Here is a 22,107-nt window from a genome sequence, read left to right as displayed (position 1 = left end):
GAGCACATTAAACTGCTCCATTCAGTGGACAGTTTGCATGCATTTTGTCCTATCTTACATGTGGTTTAGTAGTGTGTGCTTGTAAGCCGGTTTTTCCAGACACGCTGGAGAAGCCTCTAGACTGCTGCTGCTCTCATACGAGTCTTTGTCTTCCTTCCTCTCCAGCGCTGTGGAGACGGTGGGACACAGGGTGGGCTTTCGGCATGTGTGTCTGCCTCTCTGTCTCGCGAGCGCTCTCCTTTTCAGACAAACAAAGCTGCATGTAAGTGTTCCTCTAGCAGAAGCCCATGCATCTCTGAGAGGCAAAGCACACAAAAAAACTCCTGTTGTATTTATTTTCTGTAGTTTCTACTATGAGTCTCTCTAATTACATCAGTTGCATCTGCAATAATATCATTGCATTACTAAATAGAGATGTTTATGGCAGTGCCTGGTACTATACTAGCTCATGTTTTCTTTTTTTTCTGTTTAATTTCCAGCCTCCTGATTTGAATACAGATACATTTCAATCTCAACAGGCTCCTGTACACACCCAGATAGAAATATTACAGAATATTTATTGCACAAGCCGGTGCCCAGAACCAGGCCTGATTTAGTAAATGGGTGAAACCTCCACTTTCGACTCTAACTATGATATCATAAAGCTTTTGGAGTGGTGCGATGACCTCATGCTTAGCAACAGCAGAGCATCCAGGAAAAATAAAAGGGTGACATTTACCTCTGAGCGCTCAAACGTGAGTGTGTTGGCTGACGGATGTTTTGGCCCCCTTCAGGAGTGCACACAAAGGGAGGAAATATCCTGACCCTGGAGGCAGGGGACGGTGCAGAACCGGCAGGAAGGGGCTGGGCATTTGAGCCGTCACTCACTTCCTATGCTATTTATCTGATTGTTTTTTCCCCAATGCCAGCGTTCAGCCCTGTAGCTGTGCAAAATGAATCGACAACACTGGCACTCGCACAAAAACACAAGCCTGAGCTAGAAACATGACAGGAACAAACACTACCTAAAACAAAAACAGCCCAGATTCAGAAACTTCAGAGCAGAAGCTAAGAAGTAAAGCAGTAAAATCCTGTTTGTTTCCTACACAGATGAACTGACATTGGCGTATACAGTGTGATAACAAATTAACCTGTATCAGGGTGTGCAATCATCCCTATTCAGCCAGATGTTATTTATTGTAATCAAAACTATGAGCGCGAGTTAAGCATTCCCAGCACCCTTTCACAAAAAAATTTTTTTTTGAACACTTAAGCCCGATTTAGACGGTAATTTTTTCTCATGGTAATGTCAGCTATTTTCAACATTTATCTCCTTCCGAAATCACAGTCGGTTTTTACTGTGAATGCCTTTCACACCAAGATCGATAACGATAACTACAACTATAAAGTTTGAGAAATCGTTCTATTCTAAAGCAGGAATGCCACTTTTGCATAGTTTGTGCTTGCTGTTTAACCCTTTTACTGGTAAGTTTACAATATTCTAACTGTCCCCCTGGAGTGAGTTTTTTTTAAAGGTGACCGTTATTTTAGAACATGTTCCCTTATTGTTTCCATATTTTTCTTACAAAATCACATCGATTGGCTACAGGAGGCCTTTTTTTTCATCCCCCGGAGCCATGTGAGACACTTCTTTATTTTTATGGAAGGGTGCTTTTACTGTCTATGGGCGCTCCGCAGCAGACTTCTACCCGACAGTCAAAAAAAAAAGTAAAGAAAATGAACAAAAACAATTTTTAAAGTTTGGGCTCATAAATATTAGATCACTCACACCCAAAGCAGTTATTGTAAATGAAATGATCACAGAAAATAGTTTGCTTTACTGAAACCTGGCTTAAACCAAATTATTATTTTGGTCTAAATGAGTCTACTCCACCGAACTACTGTTATAAGCATGAGCCCCGTCAGACTGGTCGTGGCGGAGGTGTTGCAACAATATATAGTGATATTCTCAATGTTACCCAGAAAACAGGATACAGGTTTAACTCTTTTGAAATACTTCTGCTAAATGTTACACTGTCAGACATGCAAAAGAAGTCTAATGTATCTCTTGCTCTGGCTACTGTGTATAGACCACCAGGGCCGTATACAGAATTCCTAAAAGAATTTGCAGATTTCCTCTCAGACCTTCTAGTTACAGTTGATAAGGCGCTAATCATGGGAGATTTTAATATTCACGTTGATAATGCAAATGATACATTAGGACTTGCGTTTACTGACCTAATAAACTCCTTTGGAGTCAAGCAAAATGTCACCGGGCCCACTCATCGTTTTAATCATACACTAGATCTAATTATATCGCATGGAATCGATCTTACTGCTATAGATATTGTACCCCAAAGTAATGATATTACAGACCATTTCCTTGTATCGTGCATGCTGCGTATAACTGATATTAACTATATGTCTCAGCGTTACCGTCTGGGCAGAACTATTGTTCCAGCCACCAAAGACAGATTCACAAATAACCTGCCTGATCTATCTCAACTGCTATTTGTACCCAAAAATACACATGAATTAGACGAAATTACTGACAACATGGGCACTATTTTCTCTAATACATTAGAAGCTGTTGCCCCCATCAAATTGAAAAAGGTTAGAGAAAAACGTACTGTGCCATGGTATAACAGTAATACTCACTCTCTCAAGAAAGTAACTCGTAGTCTTGAACGCAAATGGAGAAAAACTAACTTGGAAGTTTTTAGAATTGCATGGAAAAACAGTATGTCCAGCTATAGACAGGCTCTAAAAACTGCTAGGGCAGAGCATATCCACAAACTCATTGAAAATAACCAAAACAATCCAAGGTTTTTATTTAGCACAGTGGCTAAATTAACAAATTACCAGACGCCACCTGATTCAAATATTCCACCAACGTTAAATAGTAATGACTTTATGAATTTCTTCACTGATAAAATAGATAACATTAGAAATACAATAGAATGTAGATTCTAAAGCGTCTAACACTTCAGTTTCATCCATCGCACCCAAAGATAAACTGCAGTGCTTTACAAATATAGGACAGGAAGAGCTAAATAAACTTATCACTGTATCTAAACCAACAACATGTTTATTAGATCCTGTACCCACTAAATTACTAAAAGAGCTGTTACCTGTAGCCGAAGAACCGCTTCTCAATATTATTAACTCATCGTTATCTTTAGGTCACGTCCCAAAACCATTCAAGCTGGCGGTTATCAAGCCTCTTATTAAGAAACCAAAACTAGATCCTAGTGTACTGGCAAATTATAGGCCTATTTCAAATCTTCCATTTATGTCTAAAATTTTGGAAAAAGTTGTGTCTGCTCAATTGAGCACCTTCCTGCATAAAAATGATCTGTATGAAGAATTTCAGTCAGGTTTTAGGCCCCACCATAGCACAGAAACTGCACTTGTTAAAATTACAAATGACCTGCTCCTTGCGTCAGATCAAGGCTGCATCTCATTTCTAGTCTTACTTGATCTTAGTGCAGCGTTCGACACCATAGATCATGACATACTCATAGATCGATTACAAAACTATACAGGTATTCAAGGGCAGGCTCTAAGATGGTTTAGATCCTACCTGTCCGATCGCTACCATTTTGTTTATTTAAATGGGGTGTCATCTCATTTATCATCAGTAAAATATGGAGTGCCACAAGGATCCGTCCTAGGTCCCCTTCTATTTTCAATATACATGTTGCCCCTTGCTAATATTATTAGAAAATACGGAATTAGCTTCCACTGTTATGCTGATGATACTCAGCTATATATCTCAACGAGACCAGATGAAACTTCCCAATTATCTAAGCTAACAGAGTGTGTTAAAAATGTAAAAGATTGGATGACCAATAATTTTCTCCAATTAAATTCGGATAAGACAGAGATATTAATTATTGGACCAAAAAACACCACACAGAATCTTGTAGATTACAATCTGCAACTAGACGGATGTACTGTTACTTCCTCTACAGTCAAAAATCTGGGTGTTATATTAGACAGCAAATTGTCTTTTGAAAATCATATTTCCAATGTTACAAAAACTGCATTCTTCCATCTTAGAAACATTGCCAAGCTACGAAACATGTTGTCTGTTTCTGATGCAGAAAAGCTAGTTCATGCATTCATGACCTCTAGACTGGACTATTGTAATGCACTTCTAGGTGGTTGTCCTGGTTCTTCAATAAACAAGCTACAGGTAGTCCAAAATGCAGCAGCTAGAGTCCTTACCAGGTCAAGAAAATATGATCATATTACCCCAATTTTACAGTCTCTGCACTGGCTACCTATTAAGTTCCGTATCAGTTACAAATTATCATTACTTACCTATAAGGCCCTAAATGGTTTAGCTCCTGCGTACCTAACTAGCCTTCTACCACACTACAACCCATCACGCACCCTAAGGTCACAAAACGCTGGACTTTTGGTAGTTCCTAGGATAACAAAGTCCACTAAAGGAGGTAGAGCTTTTTCACATTTGGCTCCCAAACTCTGGAATAGCCTTCCTGATAATGTTCGGGGTTCAGACACACTCGCTCTGTTTAAATCTAGATTAAAAACGCATCTCTTTCGCCAAGCATTCGAATAATGTATCTCTTAAATTGTGAGTGTAGTTGCATCTGCATTTTTATTCTTTAGCTTGGGTTAAACTAATTTTACTTTGTTGGATCAGCAGCTATGCTAATGATGTCTCTATTTTGTTTCTATGTTTTGCCACGGGATTTACACAAGCTCCAGTCTGGATCCAGAACACCTGAGAAGAGATGATGCTGACCCTCAGAGGACCCCAGATGATGCTTACCCTGAATCAACAAACAGAACTAACAATTATTGCTACATGTGTGACTGCATCATATAATTACTATTAATTAATTATATTGATAGTTCATGGTCTAGCTGACTACGTCTTGTATTATTATTATTTTTTTTTATTTTTTCTAAAATCCTGTCAAACGTGCACAAACTACTAGCCACTACTAAATATTGTAGAAACATAATTTTCTGTAAAGTTGCTTTGTAACGATTTGTATTGTAAAAAGCGCTATACAAATAAACTTGAATTGAAATTGAATTACTGAGAAGATGACAATAAAATACTTCTTGAACCAAGCTGGGCACAGGTAAGGTTCAAAGCACTCTGTGAAACACCAGAAACACGCTCAAAGCAAGCACCCAGGTGAATGTGTCGGCATTCATGCACACACACACACACACACACAACCCACAGCCTCTTCTGCACGGGTGGAGATGTCAGCGCATGCAAATCCCGCGTTCAGCGTTTCTGCGCGTGCACACACCGATGAGTTGGCACCATGGACTGTATAAAACAGGTTGGCACACGCGCGCGGGAGCGCGGTTACCCTGGAGACAGGAACATACCGACACTGCACCTGATTAACATTCAGCTTGTGCACGCTAATGAAGCACACGCTCGTGCACGCGTCACGCCCGAAACAGCCTCCAAACAGCACGGAAATAAAATGATTAAATTACATGATACCGCTGCGTTAATTACATTATGATGTCTCAGTACATTTGATACAATTAATTTCTGAGAAGGCTTATGTACTGTAAATACAAAGGAAAACATTATTTTATATTCCTTGTTTTAATGAGCTTTCACTACTCTTTATCTGAGTGAGTAACTGGACTTTAGCCAGTTTAATGATTAACTTGTGTATTTATACGTAGGTACACCGAAATTGTCATTTATTATTTAAAATAAAATGTAATATTATTAAAATAATATATATAATAATATATTTATTTTAAAATGTTTTTATTTTCTAGGGGAAATCTTAATATACCAAATGTATTAGCTATAAAATGTCCAATGCCTAATTTCATTTAATTACAATAAAACATGCCCCATAATCAAAGAAGTCTTACAAAGTTTACATACTTAATTTTTCACCTCATGAATTTTGTCAAATATAATTACTATACGTCCTATAGGAATGACGTGGAGATCTCTGTGAACAGTAAAACGTGCTCATGAAATGATTAAAAATGAACAGATTTCATGTCCTGAAGTGACGTGTGGCACTTTCTCTCGTAATGCAGGCGCTTCTTGTGCTCTCAGGTCAGCAAATTCAACTCCTGGAAGTATAAAATAGACAAAAGTTATTAATGCATTCTCACTCAAACCACTTTCACTCTTTTTAGGACCTAGCACTGTGTGAATACTGAGAAAACTGGATTGTTTTTTTTTTTTCACTCTTCTCACTTTTTGGTCCATGTTTGTCAAGATCCTTCACCTGCCTTTAAAAGCCTCCCCGATATCGCTCTACATATCATGAGCACAGCTAAACGCCTGGAACACAACAGCGTATACATGAAATATTCAGGCCCCAGGTGACAGACTGACAGGTGCGAGGCCACCTTTAACACTGGACACGGAGGAAGTGAGCTCTCTTGTGTCCCTTGGGCTGCAGTCTTCAGTCTATCAGTCCATCTGATGGTCGATTGTGCTTCCTGTGGCTCCGTCCTGCACTGAGTAATGCATGTGAGCGTTAAGAGAAGAGGACGGACACATCTGATCACATCACTCATCCACAGCATCTCCAATGTCATTTAAGGTGAGCTCATCTTCTCAAATGCCAAATACTGATGTTCTTGAGTTGATGTTTCTATTTGAATTGTAGATGTGTGTTCCTGGCACTTGTATTGTGACTCAAGCGTAGAGGCATTCGAATGGCTCGCCAGCTTTCATTTATCAATGTCATTTTTATTGTGTCTGTTTTCTTCAGTAGTGTGGCTCTAGATTCACAACTCCTCCTCCAAATGTAGTCTCTTTTCTCTTTCCAGACATTAGTGAATCAAGCGCAGCAGAGACACATCTCATGATGTTTACTGAGCCATCTACAGGACAATCAGAGTCCGTGCATGCACTTTAACTAGATCAGTGTTTCAATCAGGTCCAGTAAGAACATAAAAAAATGTAATCTCACAATTCAGACCTTTTTCTCAGAATTGCATGTTTAAATCTTACAATTGCAAGGTTTTTTTTTTTTTTCCAAAGAGATGCAAACTCATTGAGGTGGGGGGGGGGGGTCTTAGGATTGCAAGATGTAAACTCAGAATTGCTAGAAAAAAGTCAAAGTTGGGAGATGCAAATAAAAAAATCAGAGGGAAAAATTCAGAGAAAAAGTCATCAGAATTACGAGATGTAAATTTATTAATGAGAAGGAAAAAGTAAGATTTGCGAGATCTGAACTCTGAAAAAAATAACTAAATCAGGACTGTGCATTTAAACTCAGGATTATAAAAACAGAAAGATGCAAGATGTACAAGAGATGCTATAGCTCTTGAAATTACATTTATTTAAAAGAAGTCAAAAGAAGTTTTAAAATAAGCTAAGCCAACTTAAAATCTTTTTGTTTTTCTTATTTTAATTTAAACACGTCAACAACTGTTTTCTGTCTTTGAAAAAACAGAATTCCCAGAATCTTTGAAACCCTGCATTTATGAGGAAGTCTTGAAATGCCCTTGGAAATGTTATTATTGAAGTTTTCTCTGAAACATGCATTACACTGTTCCTCAAAATTGTGAAAATCGAATCAAAAATGATATTTTTTAGTTACAATCATAACGTTTTATATATCTTTCATTCTTCAGAGGAATACAGAAGGAGAAATTCTGAAGAATGCTCTGCATTTTTTAAATTATCACCACTATTTTATTACTATTTTTGTTTAGAGAAATATTTTTTGATATTAATATACCGTTGCATTTCAGGAAATACAAAAATTCTAATAGATGAAGAATAAAGGGCTCAGAAAAATCTTCAGTGATTCAGTCGAGAAAACAGAGAGAGGATGTTTGATGTTGACATTCACAGATGGATTTCATTTGTGACTTTTAGCGCTGAGATTTGTGTTAAAATAAGAGAGCATACATATCAACCATTTTAATGCAAAGCAACTCTGTTTTGTACACAAAACGACAGATACACATTCAGAATAATCACTTAAAATATGTGCAAAACGATGCCTTTTTAAAAAAATTAAATAAAATATCCCCTTTGGTAAAAAACAAATAATGCCACTTATGACACAAATGAACAAACCAAATGCATCTCAGCTTACAGTTAGACACAAAGGAAAATATTAAGATAAACAGTATGTCAAGTACTTTAAATCCCACACCTCTTTAAAACATCCCCAAAATCCCCGGCAGTATGACACTACACCAAAAAGGCATTCTGGGGAAGAAACAATTACATCAGAGTAAAACCACCACAAAAACACCAAATCTAATCAGATTCTCTCTGTCCCAGAGCACTAGATGAAGTCACGCATGAACAGATCTGATATTAAACTGAAAGTCCACGACTAACATCATAAATATAGTACAGAGAAAGCTCATAAATAACATCCAGTAATCAGCTGGTGTCGGGTCCCTCATGGTGATGGTTTCTAAATAGCTAGTAATCATTAATAGACAGATATCAGCTTGCTATGGAGCAAAAACACACAGAAAACACTCAAAGCATCTCTGTAACTCCCTGATGGACTGAGCCCTGTGTCAATATGCAGAGAAAAACTCTCAAGACACCCGAGGCTTCTCAAACATCAGTGTGTGTGTGTGTGTGTGTGTGTGTGAGACGGCTCTGAAAGGAGCAAATGCACCAGGGACAAGTACGATACACCGTCCACATTAATATTAATGTCTAAAAAAACCTAAGCGATATATAATATACTGTAGACAAGGAGTATTCTCTAAAAAAGAGATACAAGAATACAATTATAAAATACACAGTATGAATGCATATGAATGGAATAAAAATATTCAGGCAAATCTCATGAATTCAGTCAAGAAAATGTGCAGGTCTTATTTCAAAATAAATGAAAAACAAGAAATATTTTTGCATATGAGAAAACAAAACCTATTTTTGTTGCAGTATTTTTATTATATATTAGAATTAATATTTGTTCAATTGTGACATTATTTTGATGACAAACGCATTTTCTATATGTCGGGGAATTATTAAACTTTCAGTCTGAATCTTAAAAGTAATTAAAAATGTTTTTTTTTAACTGTAATACAGTAGTATTAATTACAATCCAAATATTTAATTGTCATGAAAATAATCTCACAAAGCAAAACTTTTTAAGGGTCCTCCTTACTTTTCTTCAAGCAAAATATCATTCATTTTTTTTTGCCTTCGATTTTAGGGTTAAATATTGCCTGAAAATGTGCAAATCATATATCAACCTAAAATAAATCAGAAACAACATTAAATTGTTTTGCATATAAGACCACAAAACCTATTCTGTTTTATGTTTATATTTCATGTATTTGCTGAATCAGCATTTAAAATGTATGCAGATTTAAACTGAAGAACAATTCCAGTAGACATTACTGTACTACAGTAACACAAACTAGATGATAACCACGAAAGAAAATCAAAAACCTTTATAACTGTCATGAAAATAATCTCAAAAAGCAAAACATCATAATGTTGCTAAAACAGGATTCATTTTCTTTAAGCAATTTATTTATTTTAGGATGAAATGTGACCTGGACATTTTGTTGCGAGATTCAAGTAAAGCCCCTGAAATATAATGCTGGAAAAGTGTGTTTTCATCTGTGTTTGTGTGCTGTAACTCACTAAACTCACTAAAAGAAAATGTGCAGGTCATATTTCAACCTAAAATAAGATGCTAAACATCATAATGTTAATAAAAAATGCTTTGTTTTCTTTAAGCAAAAAATAATTTCTAAATTTTTGAGGAGAAATGTCACCTGCACAGGGAGATTCGAGGAGATTCACCTGAAGTGTAATGTTTTTCTGTTATTGTGTGTGCTTTAACTCCTCCACGCCTCTAGAGGGAGCAGTTCCCTTTAGCTGGTCTAGTGCATCAAGTCCTGATCACTAAGCCAAGATGCTCATGAATATGCAAAACACATTCAGCTCATTAATTATAACGTGTATAAACGCTACATGCTGAGATCGGCTCTATCAGTGCAGCTGCAACAGCTTTACCTGCAAACAAACACACAAAGAAGTGCACGTCCCTTCCTCTCCCTTGTGCCTGAGAAACAAAGCTTTACCCAGAATCCCCTTCACAAACCCAGTCTCTCTAGTTGAAGCAGCAGAAGAGCGAGCAGGTCGACGGCTCGGGGCTGTGGAAGTTTCCAGAGGTCGGTGTGTCGGTGCATTGGGCGATGAACCGGTGCAGTTCAGACACCTGTGGGACGTCCTGGGTTTGTTGCTGAACACAAAACACACACACACACACACACACACACACACACACAGACACACACACACACATACAGAGAGAAAACCATGATGTTTACAAATCTGACAGGGGTTTTAAATGTTTCGTTTTTTAGCTAGATATGCTGTCTAAAAATCACACAGAAGCCTGTTTCCATCATAAAATAAAAAAAATTTAAAAGATAATTTTAAGAAAATCTCAGAATTGCAAGATATAAACTATTCTGAGTTTACATCTGGCAATTCTTTTTTTTATTTCGCTACTTAATAAAAAACTAAAATTCTAACTGTTTTCTCACAATTGCATGTTTATGTCTCACTATTCAGACTCTTCTCAGAAAGTTTGTATCTCGCAATTTCAAGTTTCTGGCAACAACAAGAACAAAGTCAGAATTGCAAAATCCAACTTTCCATCTCAGTTTATATCTTGCAATTCAGATTTTTTTTTCCACCTTAGAATTATGAGTTAACATTTCAAAACTTTTCTGAGTGATGAGTTTAAATCTCAAAAATGTAACATTTAATGATTATTTTTTCCCTCACTGAATTCAGTTTACATCTAAGTTATTAAAAAAGGTAATTGCAACTTTTTATCTCACAGTTCAGACTTTTTTTCTTGCAATTGCGAAATTATATCTAAAAATTTTCTTAGAATTTTGAGTTAATATCTCGCAATGTTAATATTTTCTCTTGCTCTCATAGTTTGCATATACAGTTTTTATCTCTAAGTGTGATAAAAGTCAGAATCTATTAATTGTTCATCTATTATTTAAATGACTATTTAATTTAAGTTTAATTTCAGTCTAAGTAAAACTTTAACAAACAAAAAGAAAATTGTAAATATTTACTACTTGTTTTATTTTATCTCAGTTAACAGTTTTATTTCAATTAATGTAAAAGATTTTATTTTTATTTTTGAGTCAACGATGACAGCACTGCTCTGGACTCACAGTGATGCTGTCGTAGGCTCCGGTGATGAGTGCGATGAAGAGCGACAGAACCATGTAGATGAAGAGCGAGATGAAGCTGTAGAGATAGAGCTGACTGAACACCCACACCAGCGTCCCGCTCTGCTCCACCTCCGAGAACGTGGCAAACATGTCGTCTCCATTAATGAGAGAAAACAGACACTCCGACACCGTAGAGAGAGAGCGGAACTGAGAGAGACAGAGGTCACAAGACATGGACATGTCAGCATATGGCTAGTAAAGAAACTCTTCGGATTGTAGCCTGGTAATTTGTGATCCGTGCTGGCAAAATGAATGTGAATGCACACAGGCTAATTTTGAGCTACAGACAAAAAAAGTGAAAAGAGCCCATGTTACACCTCTCTTTATCTCCTCGTGGTACCATTAAATTACTCAAAATCAATCTCCAGAACATTCTCCTTCACCATTCCTGGCTGGTGGAATGATCTTCCCACCCCTGTCTGGAATGCTGAATTCCAATATACGGTAATTTACTGAAGTATATCATACTTTAGCGGGGTAATATACTGACGTATATCATACTTTAGCGTGGTAATATACTGAAGTATATCATACTTTAGCGTGGTAATATACTGAAGTATATCATACTTTAGCGTGGTTATATACTGACGTATATCATACTTTAGTGTGGTAATATACTGAAGTATATCATACTTTAGCGTGGTTGTATACTGACGTATATCATACTTTAGCATGGTAATATACTGAAGTATATCATAGTTTAGCGTGGTAATATACTGAAGTATATCATACTTTAGCGTGGTAATATACCGAAGTATATCATACTTTAGCGTGGTTGTATACTGACGTATATCATACTTTAGCGTGGTAATATACTGAAGTATATTATACTTTAGCGTGGTAATATACTAAAGTATATCATACTTTAGCGTGGTAATATACTGACGTATATCATACTTTAGCGTGGTAATATACTGAAGTATATCATACTTTAGCGTGGTAATATACTGAAGTATATCATACTTTAGCGTGGTAATTTACTGAAGTATATCATACTTTAGCGTGGTAATATACTGAAGTATATCATAGTTTAGCGTGGTAATATACTGAAGTATATCATACTTTAGCGTGGTAATATACTGAAGTATATCATACTTATGCGTGGTTATATACTGACGTATATCATACTTTAGTGTGGTAATATACTGAAGTATATCATACTTTAGCGTGGTTGTATACTGACGTATATCATACTTTAGCATGGTAATATACTGAAGTATATCATAGTTTAGCGTGGTAATATACTGAAGTATATCATACTTTAGCGTGGTAATATACTGAAGTATATCATACTTTAGCGTGGTTGTATACTGACGTATATCATACTTTAGCGTGGTAATATACTGAAGTATATCATACTTTAGCATGGTAATATACTGAAGTATATCATACTTTAGCGTGGTAATATACTGACGTATATCATACTTTAGCGTGGTAATATACTGAAGTATATCATACTTTAGCGTGGTAATATACTGAAGTATATCATACTTTAGCGTGGTAATATACTGAAGTATATCATACTTTAGCGTGGTAATATACTGAAGTATATCATACTTTAGCGTGGTAATATACTGAAGTATATCATACTTTAGCGTGGTAATTTACTGAAGTATATCATACTGTAGCGGGGTAATATACTGACGTATATTATACTTTAGCGTGGTAATATACTGAATATATCATACTTTAGCGTGGTTATATACTGACGTATATCATACTTTAGCGTGGTAATATACTGAAGTATATCATACTTTAGCGTGGTAATATACTGAAGTATATCATACTTTAGCGTGGTAATATACTGACGTATATCATACTTTAGCGTGGTAATATACTGAAGTATATCATACTTTAGCGTGGTTGTATACTGACGTATATCATACTTTAGCGTGGTAATATACTGAAGTATATCATACTTTAGCGTGGTAATATACTGACGTATATCATACTTTAGCGTGGTAATATACTGAAGTATATCATACTTTAGCGTGGTTGTATACTAACGTATATCATACTTTAGCGTGGTAATATACTGAAGTATATCATACTTTAGCGTGGAAATATACTGAAGTATATCATACTTTAGCGTGGTAATATACTGAAGTATATCATACTTTAGCGTGGTTGTATATTGACGTATATCATACTTTAGCGTGGTAATATACTGACGTATATCATACTTTAGCGTGGTAATATACTGAAGTATATCATACTTTAGCGTGGTAATATACTGAAGTATATCATACTTTAACGTGGTAATATACTGAAGTATATCATACTTTAGCGTGGTAATATACTGAAGTATATCATACTTTAGCGTGGTAATATACTGAAGAATATCATACTTTAGCGTGTTAATATACTGAAGTATATCATACTTTAGCGTGGTAATATACTGACATATATCATACTTTTGCGTGGTAATATACTGAAGTATATCATACTTTAGCGTGGTAATATACTGAAGTATATCATACTTTAGCGTGTTAATATACTGAAGTATATCATACTTTAGCGTGGTAATATACTGACATATATCATACTTTTGCGTGGTAATATACTGAAGTATATCATACTTTAGCGTGGTAATATACTGAAGTATATCATACTTTAGCGTGGTAATATACTGAAGTATATCATACTTTAGCGTGGTAATATACTGAAGTATATCATACTTTAGCGTGGTAATATACTGAAGTATATAATACTTTAGCGTGGTAATATACTGAAGTATATCATACTTTAGCGTGGTAATATACTGACATATATCATACTTTTGCGTGGTAATATACTGAAGTATATCATACTTTAGCGTGGTAATATACTGAAGTATATCATACTTTAGCGTGGTAGGGTCCCAGTACAATCCAGCCGCAGAAACAGTAGCCCATGTAAATGGCAGCAGCACAGCAGCAGAACCGGATCACGTTTGGAAACGCGGCTCGTAGAGTCACAATCAGAATCTGAGATCAAAACAGATGATTCACATCATAGTCTTTGTAATATTCCTAGTCATATTTGTTAAAGAAACAAAACTAAAGAAAGAGGAAATATGAATCTCACAAAGCCTGTCTGTATTTCAAGACAAAAACTGAAGAAAAATTTATGAACTGACTGATTCATTCATTCATTCATTCATTCAAAAAAAGTGTTTAAAGTGTTTTTACATTGCCAATTAAATTACATAATACATAAGTTTTTTATTTAATTAACAAGACATGATTAAATAAATAAATAGTTTGTTGACTACAATTCCAGGTAACATCACAGTTATATTTGTTGTGCTGAAGTTGATTTTTCCTATTTGAATATAAATAATAATAATACAGCAGAAAAATGACTGTATTTCAGTAAGGTCATCAACAAGAACTACAAAAAGCAAAACATTCGGACAGATTACAGAAACTAGAATGCTTTGTTTTTGCACTGTAAGGGTAAAATTGTTGATTTATTATAGTTAACTAAAACTAAAACATTTCTCATTTTTATTTAGTTCATTTAGTACTAAAATAACTAAATCAAAACTAAAATAAAAAGCTAATAGAAATGTCAAAACACACACAACATAATTACTAAAACTAAAAAAGACAATATGATAATAAAAACTATAATTAATTAATAATAATAATATCAAAGATACTAAAATAACACTGATTCAAATTCACCTGTTACTACAATTTAAATCTTTATATGTCTATTTTCTTTATACAAAATGTATAAAATATTTTCCTCTCAATTTTGGGGTGAAATGTGACAGGTGAAATGGAATAAAATGTTCACACAAAATAAACAACCAATTTCAGAGGAATAACCAATTATGGCTCACGTTGTATTTCTGAAAGAAGCTGAAGTATCGTATCACGCCGACCCACACCAGCAGAGTGGAGGTTCCCATCAAAATACTGCAGACGTCATACGACGACAGGTTCTGCGGCACCAACACAAGCACCAATCAGCTCACAGCATTTCTCAAGCGCAGCGAGAGCTTCAGCACTCCAGGGTACGTGTGTGTGTGTGTGTGTGTGTGTGTGTGCGTTACCTTGGTCTCGATGGCGATCTTGATGAAGGAGGCGATGATAGTGAGAATGTCGCTGATGATGAGCAGCAGATACCAGCCGTTGATGAACTCCAGACGCTCGCCCAAGCTCAGCGACCGGCCCAAAGACCGACGGAAATAACACACAAACTCCTGCCAACACAGATGAATACTGAATTCAGTATTTCTAACAGCTAGGGACCTATGAAATCCCAATTTTCCCCAAATTCTGTTTTATTCTTTTCCAAATTCCATTTTAATTTCACTTGATTATATATTTTTCTATTTTTCTGCTCTCCATTTTAACAGTTAAATTACAGTCATCAAAAAGCAAATCATGAAATAATGAAACTTGTACACTAAAAAAATATTAATAGTTTATTTTTAGGGCATTTTATTTTTCCCAAATTCTGGTATTTCTTTTTTATTTTTCTGGACATTTTAATGGATAAATTAAATTTTAGTAATTTAAAAATCATGTCTTATTATTTACCAAAATCATGAAACTTCTACAATTTAACAAGTCACTTAAATAAATAAAAACAGAAACAAAAAAATATTTACAGCTCTGTGAAATCTGGATTATTCCATTTTATTTATTGTCTTTTTTTAACCAAATTTTATAATAAAAATGTCTTATCAAATTAATTTATGTAAAGAAAAATATTTTTTTTACATTATTATTATCATTATCTTTTACATTATCTTTTACAGTAATAGAGCACTATGAAATGTACCCCCCCCCAATTTAATTAATCTCTGTTAATTTGTTAAAATGTGAATGAAATGTGTAAATTGTATTACATAATTCAGTTTTCAAAATAATTGTATTATTTTTTCTATTATAAGTATTATTGCATTACTAATGCTTAACACTAAGCATTGATGTACATTCTACTGTATAGTAGGAGTAATACATTTCAAGACAAGACACTGGTCGATATCTCTATTAAGTGTACAACCCGTTTTTGATTTATTCATTCAAAATTTCCCAAATTCTGTAACATTTCTTAAGATGATGCTAACCCTGAAACAACATATAATATTAACAAATATTGCTACAAGTGTGACTGCATCATATAATAATTGCTGTTAATAATGTTCATCGTCAGGTTGACTACGTCTTATATTAATTTTTCAGAATATTTCTGTCATATGCACATAAACAGACACTCACCACTTATAAGCTACTACTAAATATTGTAGAAACATAATTTTCTGTAAAGTTGCTTTGGAATGATTTGTATCGTAAAAAGCGCTATACAAATAAACTTGAATTGAATTGAATTGAACATTCCAAATTACACAGTAAACTGAATGTTTGGATTCCATCCGTGCTTTCTGCATTGTGGAAATGACACTTACGTGCTGCAGGATGATTCCTCTGAGGATGGAGCGTCCACACAACACCAGAGACAGAGCGCAGACCACCGCCACCATCACATCGAACGCCACGCGCACATAACTGTCCGCTGGACACACACACACACACAGAGAGAGAGACGGGTTCAGCTTCAGCGGGACCGCAGACAGACAGACATGAGTGTCCAGTGTCGTCTCACCGTGTCCTGAAACATTGGGGTCTCTGCACTCTTTAATAAACGCCTCGTTGAGCAAACTCAGCTTCACTTTACCACTGTGAGCCTTATTATCAAACAGGATCTGAAACACATGTGCCACATTCCTGAAAATCTACATTTATGTGTTTAAAAAGAACACACAACTGTTTTCATCATTGATAACAATCAGAAATTATTCACTGACACTGAAGACTGGAGGAATGATGCTGAAAATACAATTTTGATCACAGGAATAAATTACATTTTAATTTATATTTACACAGAAACAGTTATTTTAGATTAGAATAATATCTCACAGTTGGAAAAATAAATACATGCTTGTTGAGCAGAAGAGACTTCTTCCAAAATCATTCCAAATTGTAAAGATTCCAAACTTTTGAATGACAATATAATATAATTTTGTGAAATGTTATTGGATTCTGTAAACTGAGTTTAGCGTGCAGTGAAATCTGTGCGTACAGTGATGGAGAAGGTGTAGCAGTCGGGAATCTCATTATTGATAATCGTCTGGATGTTTATCGCCTTCAGCTGGAACTGGATAGTCACATTAATCAACCTGAGGAGAGACAGAAAGACGGGAAAGAGAGGAACTCGAGCAACGGTTAGGCAAAAAGTGTCACATTTGCACAGATCAGGGATTGAGAGTGTTACTGAGAGAAAGTTACTCCAGCAAAAAGAATTGCCCCAAAATTAAGCGAAACCTTCTTTTTAGGGATGATTTTAAGTTAAAAACAACGGATTAAAAAGTAATTATCATATTTCATATGTAAGCAGTAGTGTTTAGTATGTCCTCGTTTACTGTAGATTGTTATATTAACACGTGTTTGTGTCTCACTTTTGGAAGTTGAGGGTGAAGTTCCTGTCGTGGTTTTGTGATGGACTCGAGGAGTCTGGAGGTGGATTTACTCCGAGGCAGTCTAAACCAACACACACACACAGAAACGTGCAAAATGAAAGCTCTCTGACTGAAAGCAGCTCAATTCAAACGGACAGCAGCTTTGTGTTGCCAGGCAACAGTGGAATCAGAACAGAGGATCCATGGAATTTAGAATCTTTCGAACATCAGTTTCAGTTTGTTGAACAGAAAAAAACAACAACTCCTGTCTGTTCAGGAAACATCTGCTCTGAACCCTAGTGAGACGACTTCTTAGGGAGCATCTGTGGGAATCACTGCCAATCAACACTATTCCAGCATATTTATTCTGCTCTCTTAGATGGATTGGCTTGATTATAGTTATTACAGATGATTATAAAGCAGCATTACATGTATCCTTTGTGGAGAAGACTCCCGAAATCCAGTTTAATTGAATCGAGAAGGTGCACTAGTCTAGAGAAATGGTGATAAAAAGACATGCTAATGTTGGCATGAAACGGAAGTTGTGACCAACTTTACAACTGTATTGTTACGTATTTCAAAGCAAAATGACTGTCCTCCATCACTGCATACAGGAATGGAGCACTGCAGAAATTATTTTACTTAGCATTTTCATAGTATTTTTGTTGTGTTTTCCATTATAATTATATAAAGTCTTACTAAAAAGAAGATACATTTACTATAGATGCAAAATTATATTTTTCAGAAAACAAAAACTTATTATAAATAATTTATAATAAAGAAATTATGAATATTAATAACAATTTTTAAATAATACATATTTTTTTCTTGTTTTAGGCATATGTATCAATTTTGATAAATTCTAAAGACTTAATATGTTATAAAAAATTAAGTGTTTATACTTAAAAACAACAAACATTGGTAAGAAAAATATTACAAATTATAATAATAAATAAAATATTACATAATAAAATAAAGGGGGAAAATGTTCCTTTTGAATTAAGTTTATTTTTCTTACTCCACTGTGACAGATTTTTTTTTAAAGATATTTTTGTCAAGACAAAAATACTAAGCGAATCATTATTTGCAGTGAGCTAGATCTGAATGCAAATGTAATGCAATACGTTTTTGCCCACTTTAATAAATAAACCTATATTCCATCCAATAATGAAATGCATTAACCAAAATGGTTAAATATAATTAATAATGTACTATTTTCCCAATATCTGTGTCTTGCATATTTATATGCTCAGAGTTTTGTGTGGATATCCTGATAACATGCTAATGTCAAACTAAAGATGTGTAAACCGCAGACAGCATGACAGAGCTATAGTTTCTAGTGATATACAGAAAAGGATTTCCTGCCCACCAGTGACGACATGAGGGTCGATGTCAAACGTGTCATTAACCGGGTCGATAGTGCCCTTCCTGTAGTAGTGCTGGCACAGATAGAGGGCGCTGTCGTTCAGAGCCGAACCTCGAACATACGCGTACCTGCCGACCGACGTCTGCGGCAGAGCCAGATACTGACAGATAGACAGAAACACAGAGAGAGAGAGACGGGTGAACTAGTTCTGCAGTCTACACACCACCGGCTAGACTCCTTACAAATTGTAGTCCATTACTGATTACAAAATACATGTCAGTAATTGTAGCTTGAAATGTAGTCTATTAGATTAAGCATGTTAGGTAATGTATTCGGACTACTTCTTACCCAACTCATGAGAAAATCTTTTCTGTGGGTCCGTACCTGCTCTATGGCGTACTGGATGTGATCATAAACGTCTCTCTGTGTGTGGATGCACAGCGGCTTCTCCGAATCATCCACATAGTCTCTGAGGAACAGATGCTTGAAGGAGTCTGTGTTCTCCTCCTTAAACGCCACCACCATCTGATTACTGAGACCGAACAACACCAGCTGACACAGACAGAGACGCACAGAGCCATTAATTCATGCACAGGCCAGAGTGAAAACATTTATCGTGTGCATTTAAAGATGCAGGTGTTTATCTATTACGCTAAGTGATACTGCAGTCATCTTGGACCAGCCAGTTTTCAGTTACCGATATCATTTTAGAAATGCTGCAACAATAGTAATTTTTCTACAGTAAAACATAGTGTTAAAATGTCAGTAAATGTCTCTGAAATAGGGGTCGACCGTTAATCGGCCTGGCCGATATTATAGTTTTTATGGTTATCGGTATCTGTCAGTTTCAAAACCGATTAACCGATAAAATTATGTAACATTTTTACACATATCGGTTCAAAATATCAGTTATCGGTCTGCTTGATCTGTAGTAATCGGTATAGTCTCTAAAAAACACATATCGGTTGACCTCAACACTGAAAGACTCTTTCACTGTTTGAAAGCAATCAAGTATTATCATATCAGCGTTTTACAGTAATAAAGCATTATTTTGGAGGAGCATGTCACTTTGGATGTGTGCTAAATGAGGAATAATGTAATAAAAATCATGGCTGATCTCAGTGGTTTAATGCACCTGTACAGTGACTATGATGATCTTGAGTAGCTGAAGGGCGAGTTTGAAGGGTTTGCGGCCTTTAGCGTGGTATTTATCACACGGGCTCATGAAGAAGTACTTCAGCTTCCTCCTCAGGGCCTCCTCCTCTTCCTCGGCCCGCAGACGTGAGCCTGACACACTCATGTCCAGTTTGGGAGGGCTGGCGTGACCCCCGCCGTTCAGGTCGCCGGAGCCATATCCCACCACAGGGGACAGCAGACGCTCTGTCTCTGAAGAGACACACACAGATGAACCAGGAGGGTCAATTAGTGGTTAAACATCTGGGCCGGAGGTTTGAATACTATTGTTTACAACCTGAAAAATCACAATGGTGACTCGTTTTTGCCCTATTAACAGTTAACACATGTAGTCTTACTACGGTATTTTGACAAAACTATTGTAACCATGGAGATATAATTAAAAATGTATACTGTCAAACAATTAATCACAATAAATCGCATCCAGAATAAAAGTTTTTGTGTGTACTGTTTATATTTATTGTTTAAATAATTCACATATTTAAATCCATATTTACATTTATATATATTTATATTCATATATAATTTACATTGTATATAAATATTAATATTTTATATATAAACCAAAACATTTTTTTTCTTAAGTATATGCATGCATGTGTGTGTGTTTACAGTATATATACACAATAAACACATTACACACACATATATTATGTAAACAAAAAAAATTTTTGTTTTGGATGCGATTAATCGCTTGCCAGCACTACAAATATTTAAAGAATGAGTGATACATCTAGAATAATAAATTATATTTTTAATTAAAGGATTTACATGGATATTTACTTTCTATCAGCATTAACTATGGCATTATTACGCATTATTATTATAATAAACGTGATGCGATTACTGAATAGGTTTATTAAATGTTAAATGTTCGGATTATGTTTGGACAATCAGGATAGTTACATAGGATTAACCGGATAATTAAACCTCAACCATAAATATTTAAAAACACTCAGTTTCAGTCATTTTATTGAGATGTAAAGAAAATAACGCAGATTGATAATATAATATCAAACCTGTGGCCCCTTGAGGTGAAGCTCTGGTGAAAGAGCTCGCCATATTACGACCATCGGTAAGCAAAAGCAGATATTGGTAGATATATCATAACAATATGATCGATGTGTTTATGAAATAATAACGGACGCGGATGAGGCGCATCGCTGCAGCACAAGCAGAACACAACACTGACGTCATGCGCTCTGAGCACAGGCACTGTCAAAATAAAAGTCCCGCAGCGGCCCTTTCGAGACATGCGTGAGGTCTTTGCAAGCACACAGCATGCATCATGCTGTATATGCATATGGAACTATCGCAATGTGTCTTTATTAAAATAGACATTTAATATAAAATCGTTGCATTTTATCTTGAAAGCATTCATAAACAGTTTTAATGTAACTGTAATGTGTTACAGGTACTGAGAAAAATATTTTCACACACGTACAGATTTTATTGATTTCTTTCCCAAATTGCATTGACTGCTCTAAAATATGAGACAGCGATATTTCAGGAGACAGATAGAACTGTGTCTTACTTACTAGATTTTGCAGGGGACATTTAAATAGGAATAATTCGTCATACTAGGTGAACGTCACGTTGCGTAATTAATATTAATGAGCCACGCTTTTATACGCACGTCTCTCTCTCCGAACGTCAGCAGGTGTTTCATTTCGTGGCACAGCGCGACTGGAGACATGGGGAACGTTGGGGTTTCTCAATAAAATAGATTTATTTAAGATATTCAGGTTGTTTTATTAATAATGTTCACCTTGGAAGTATATTGGTCGATCCTGAAGCATTGCGGAGAAATGTTGGGTCTTATGCTATTTCAAGGCCATCATTGTATCAAGGTATCATTGTATGTGTGAGAAAATGACTT

The 22,107-nt window shown here is 35.5% G+C and overlaps 1 protein-coding gene across 1 annotated transcript; it reads right to left on the bottom strand.

The window, feature by feature from the left end:
- Positions 1–9,018: 9,018 nt before the first annotated feature.
- On the bottom strand, positions 9,019–21,417 carry LOC132149638 (mucolipin-1-like). Its single transcript, XM_059559034.1, has 13 exons — positions 21,248–21,417; positions 20,170–20,420; positions 19,419–19,586; positions 19,038–19,194; positions 17,669–17,750; positions 17,293–17,389; positions 16,816–16,915; positions 16,619–16,725; positions 15,257–15,406; positions 15,044–15,145; positions 14,058–14,180; positions 11,155–11,361; positions 9,019–10,196 (listed from the first exon to the last, which is right to left on the bottom strand). The coding sequence occupies exons 1-13, from the start codon at positions 21,288–21,290 to the stop codon at positions 10,065–10,067; spliced, it is 1,719 nt and encodes a 572-aa protein (XP_059415017.1). The 5' UTR covers positions 21,291–21,417; the 3' UTR covers positions 9,019–10,064.
- Between the last annotated feature and the right edge of the window lie 690 nt (positions 21,418–22,107).

This window comes from Carassius carassius, chromosome 9 (genome assembly GCF_963082965.1).
Source record: "Carassius carassius chromosome 9, fCarCar2.1, whole genome shotgun sequence".
Lineage (NCBI taxonomy): Eukaryota > Metazoa > Chordata > Actinopteri > Cypriniformes > Cyprinidae > Carassius > Carassius carassius.
Note: the sequence above shows the minus strand (reverse complement) of the source record. Positions and strands in the feature narration are given on the sequence as shown.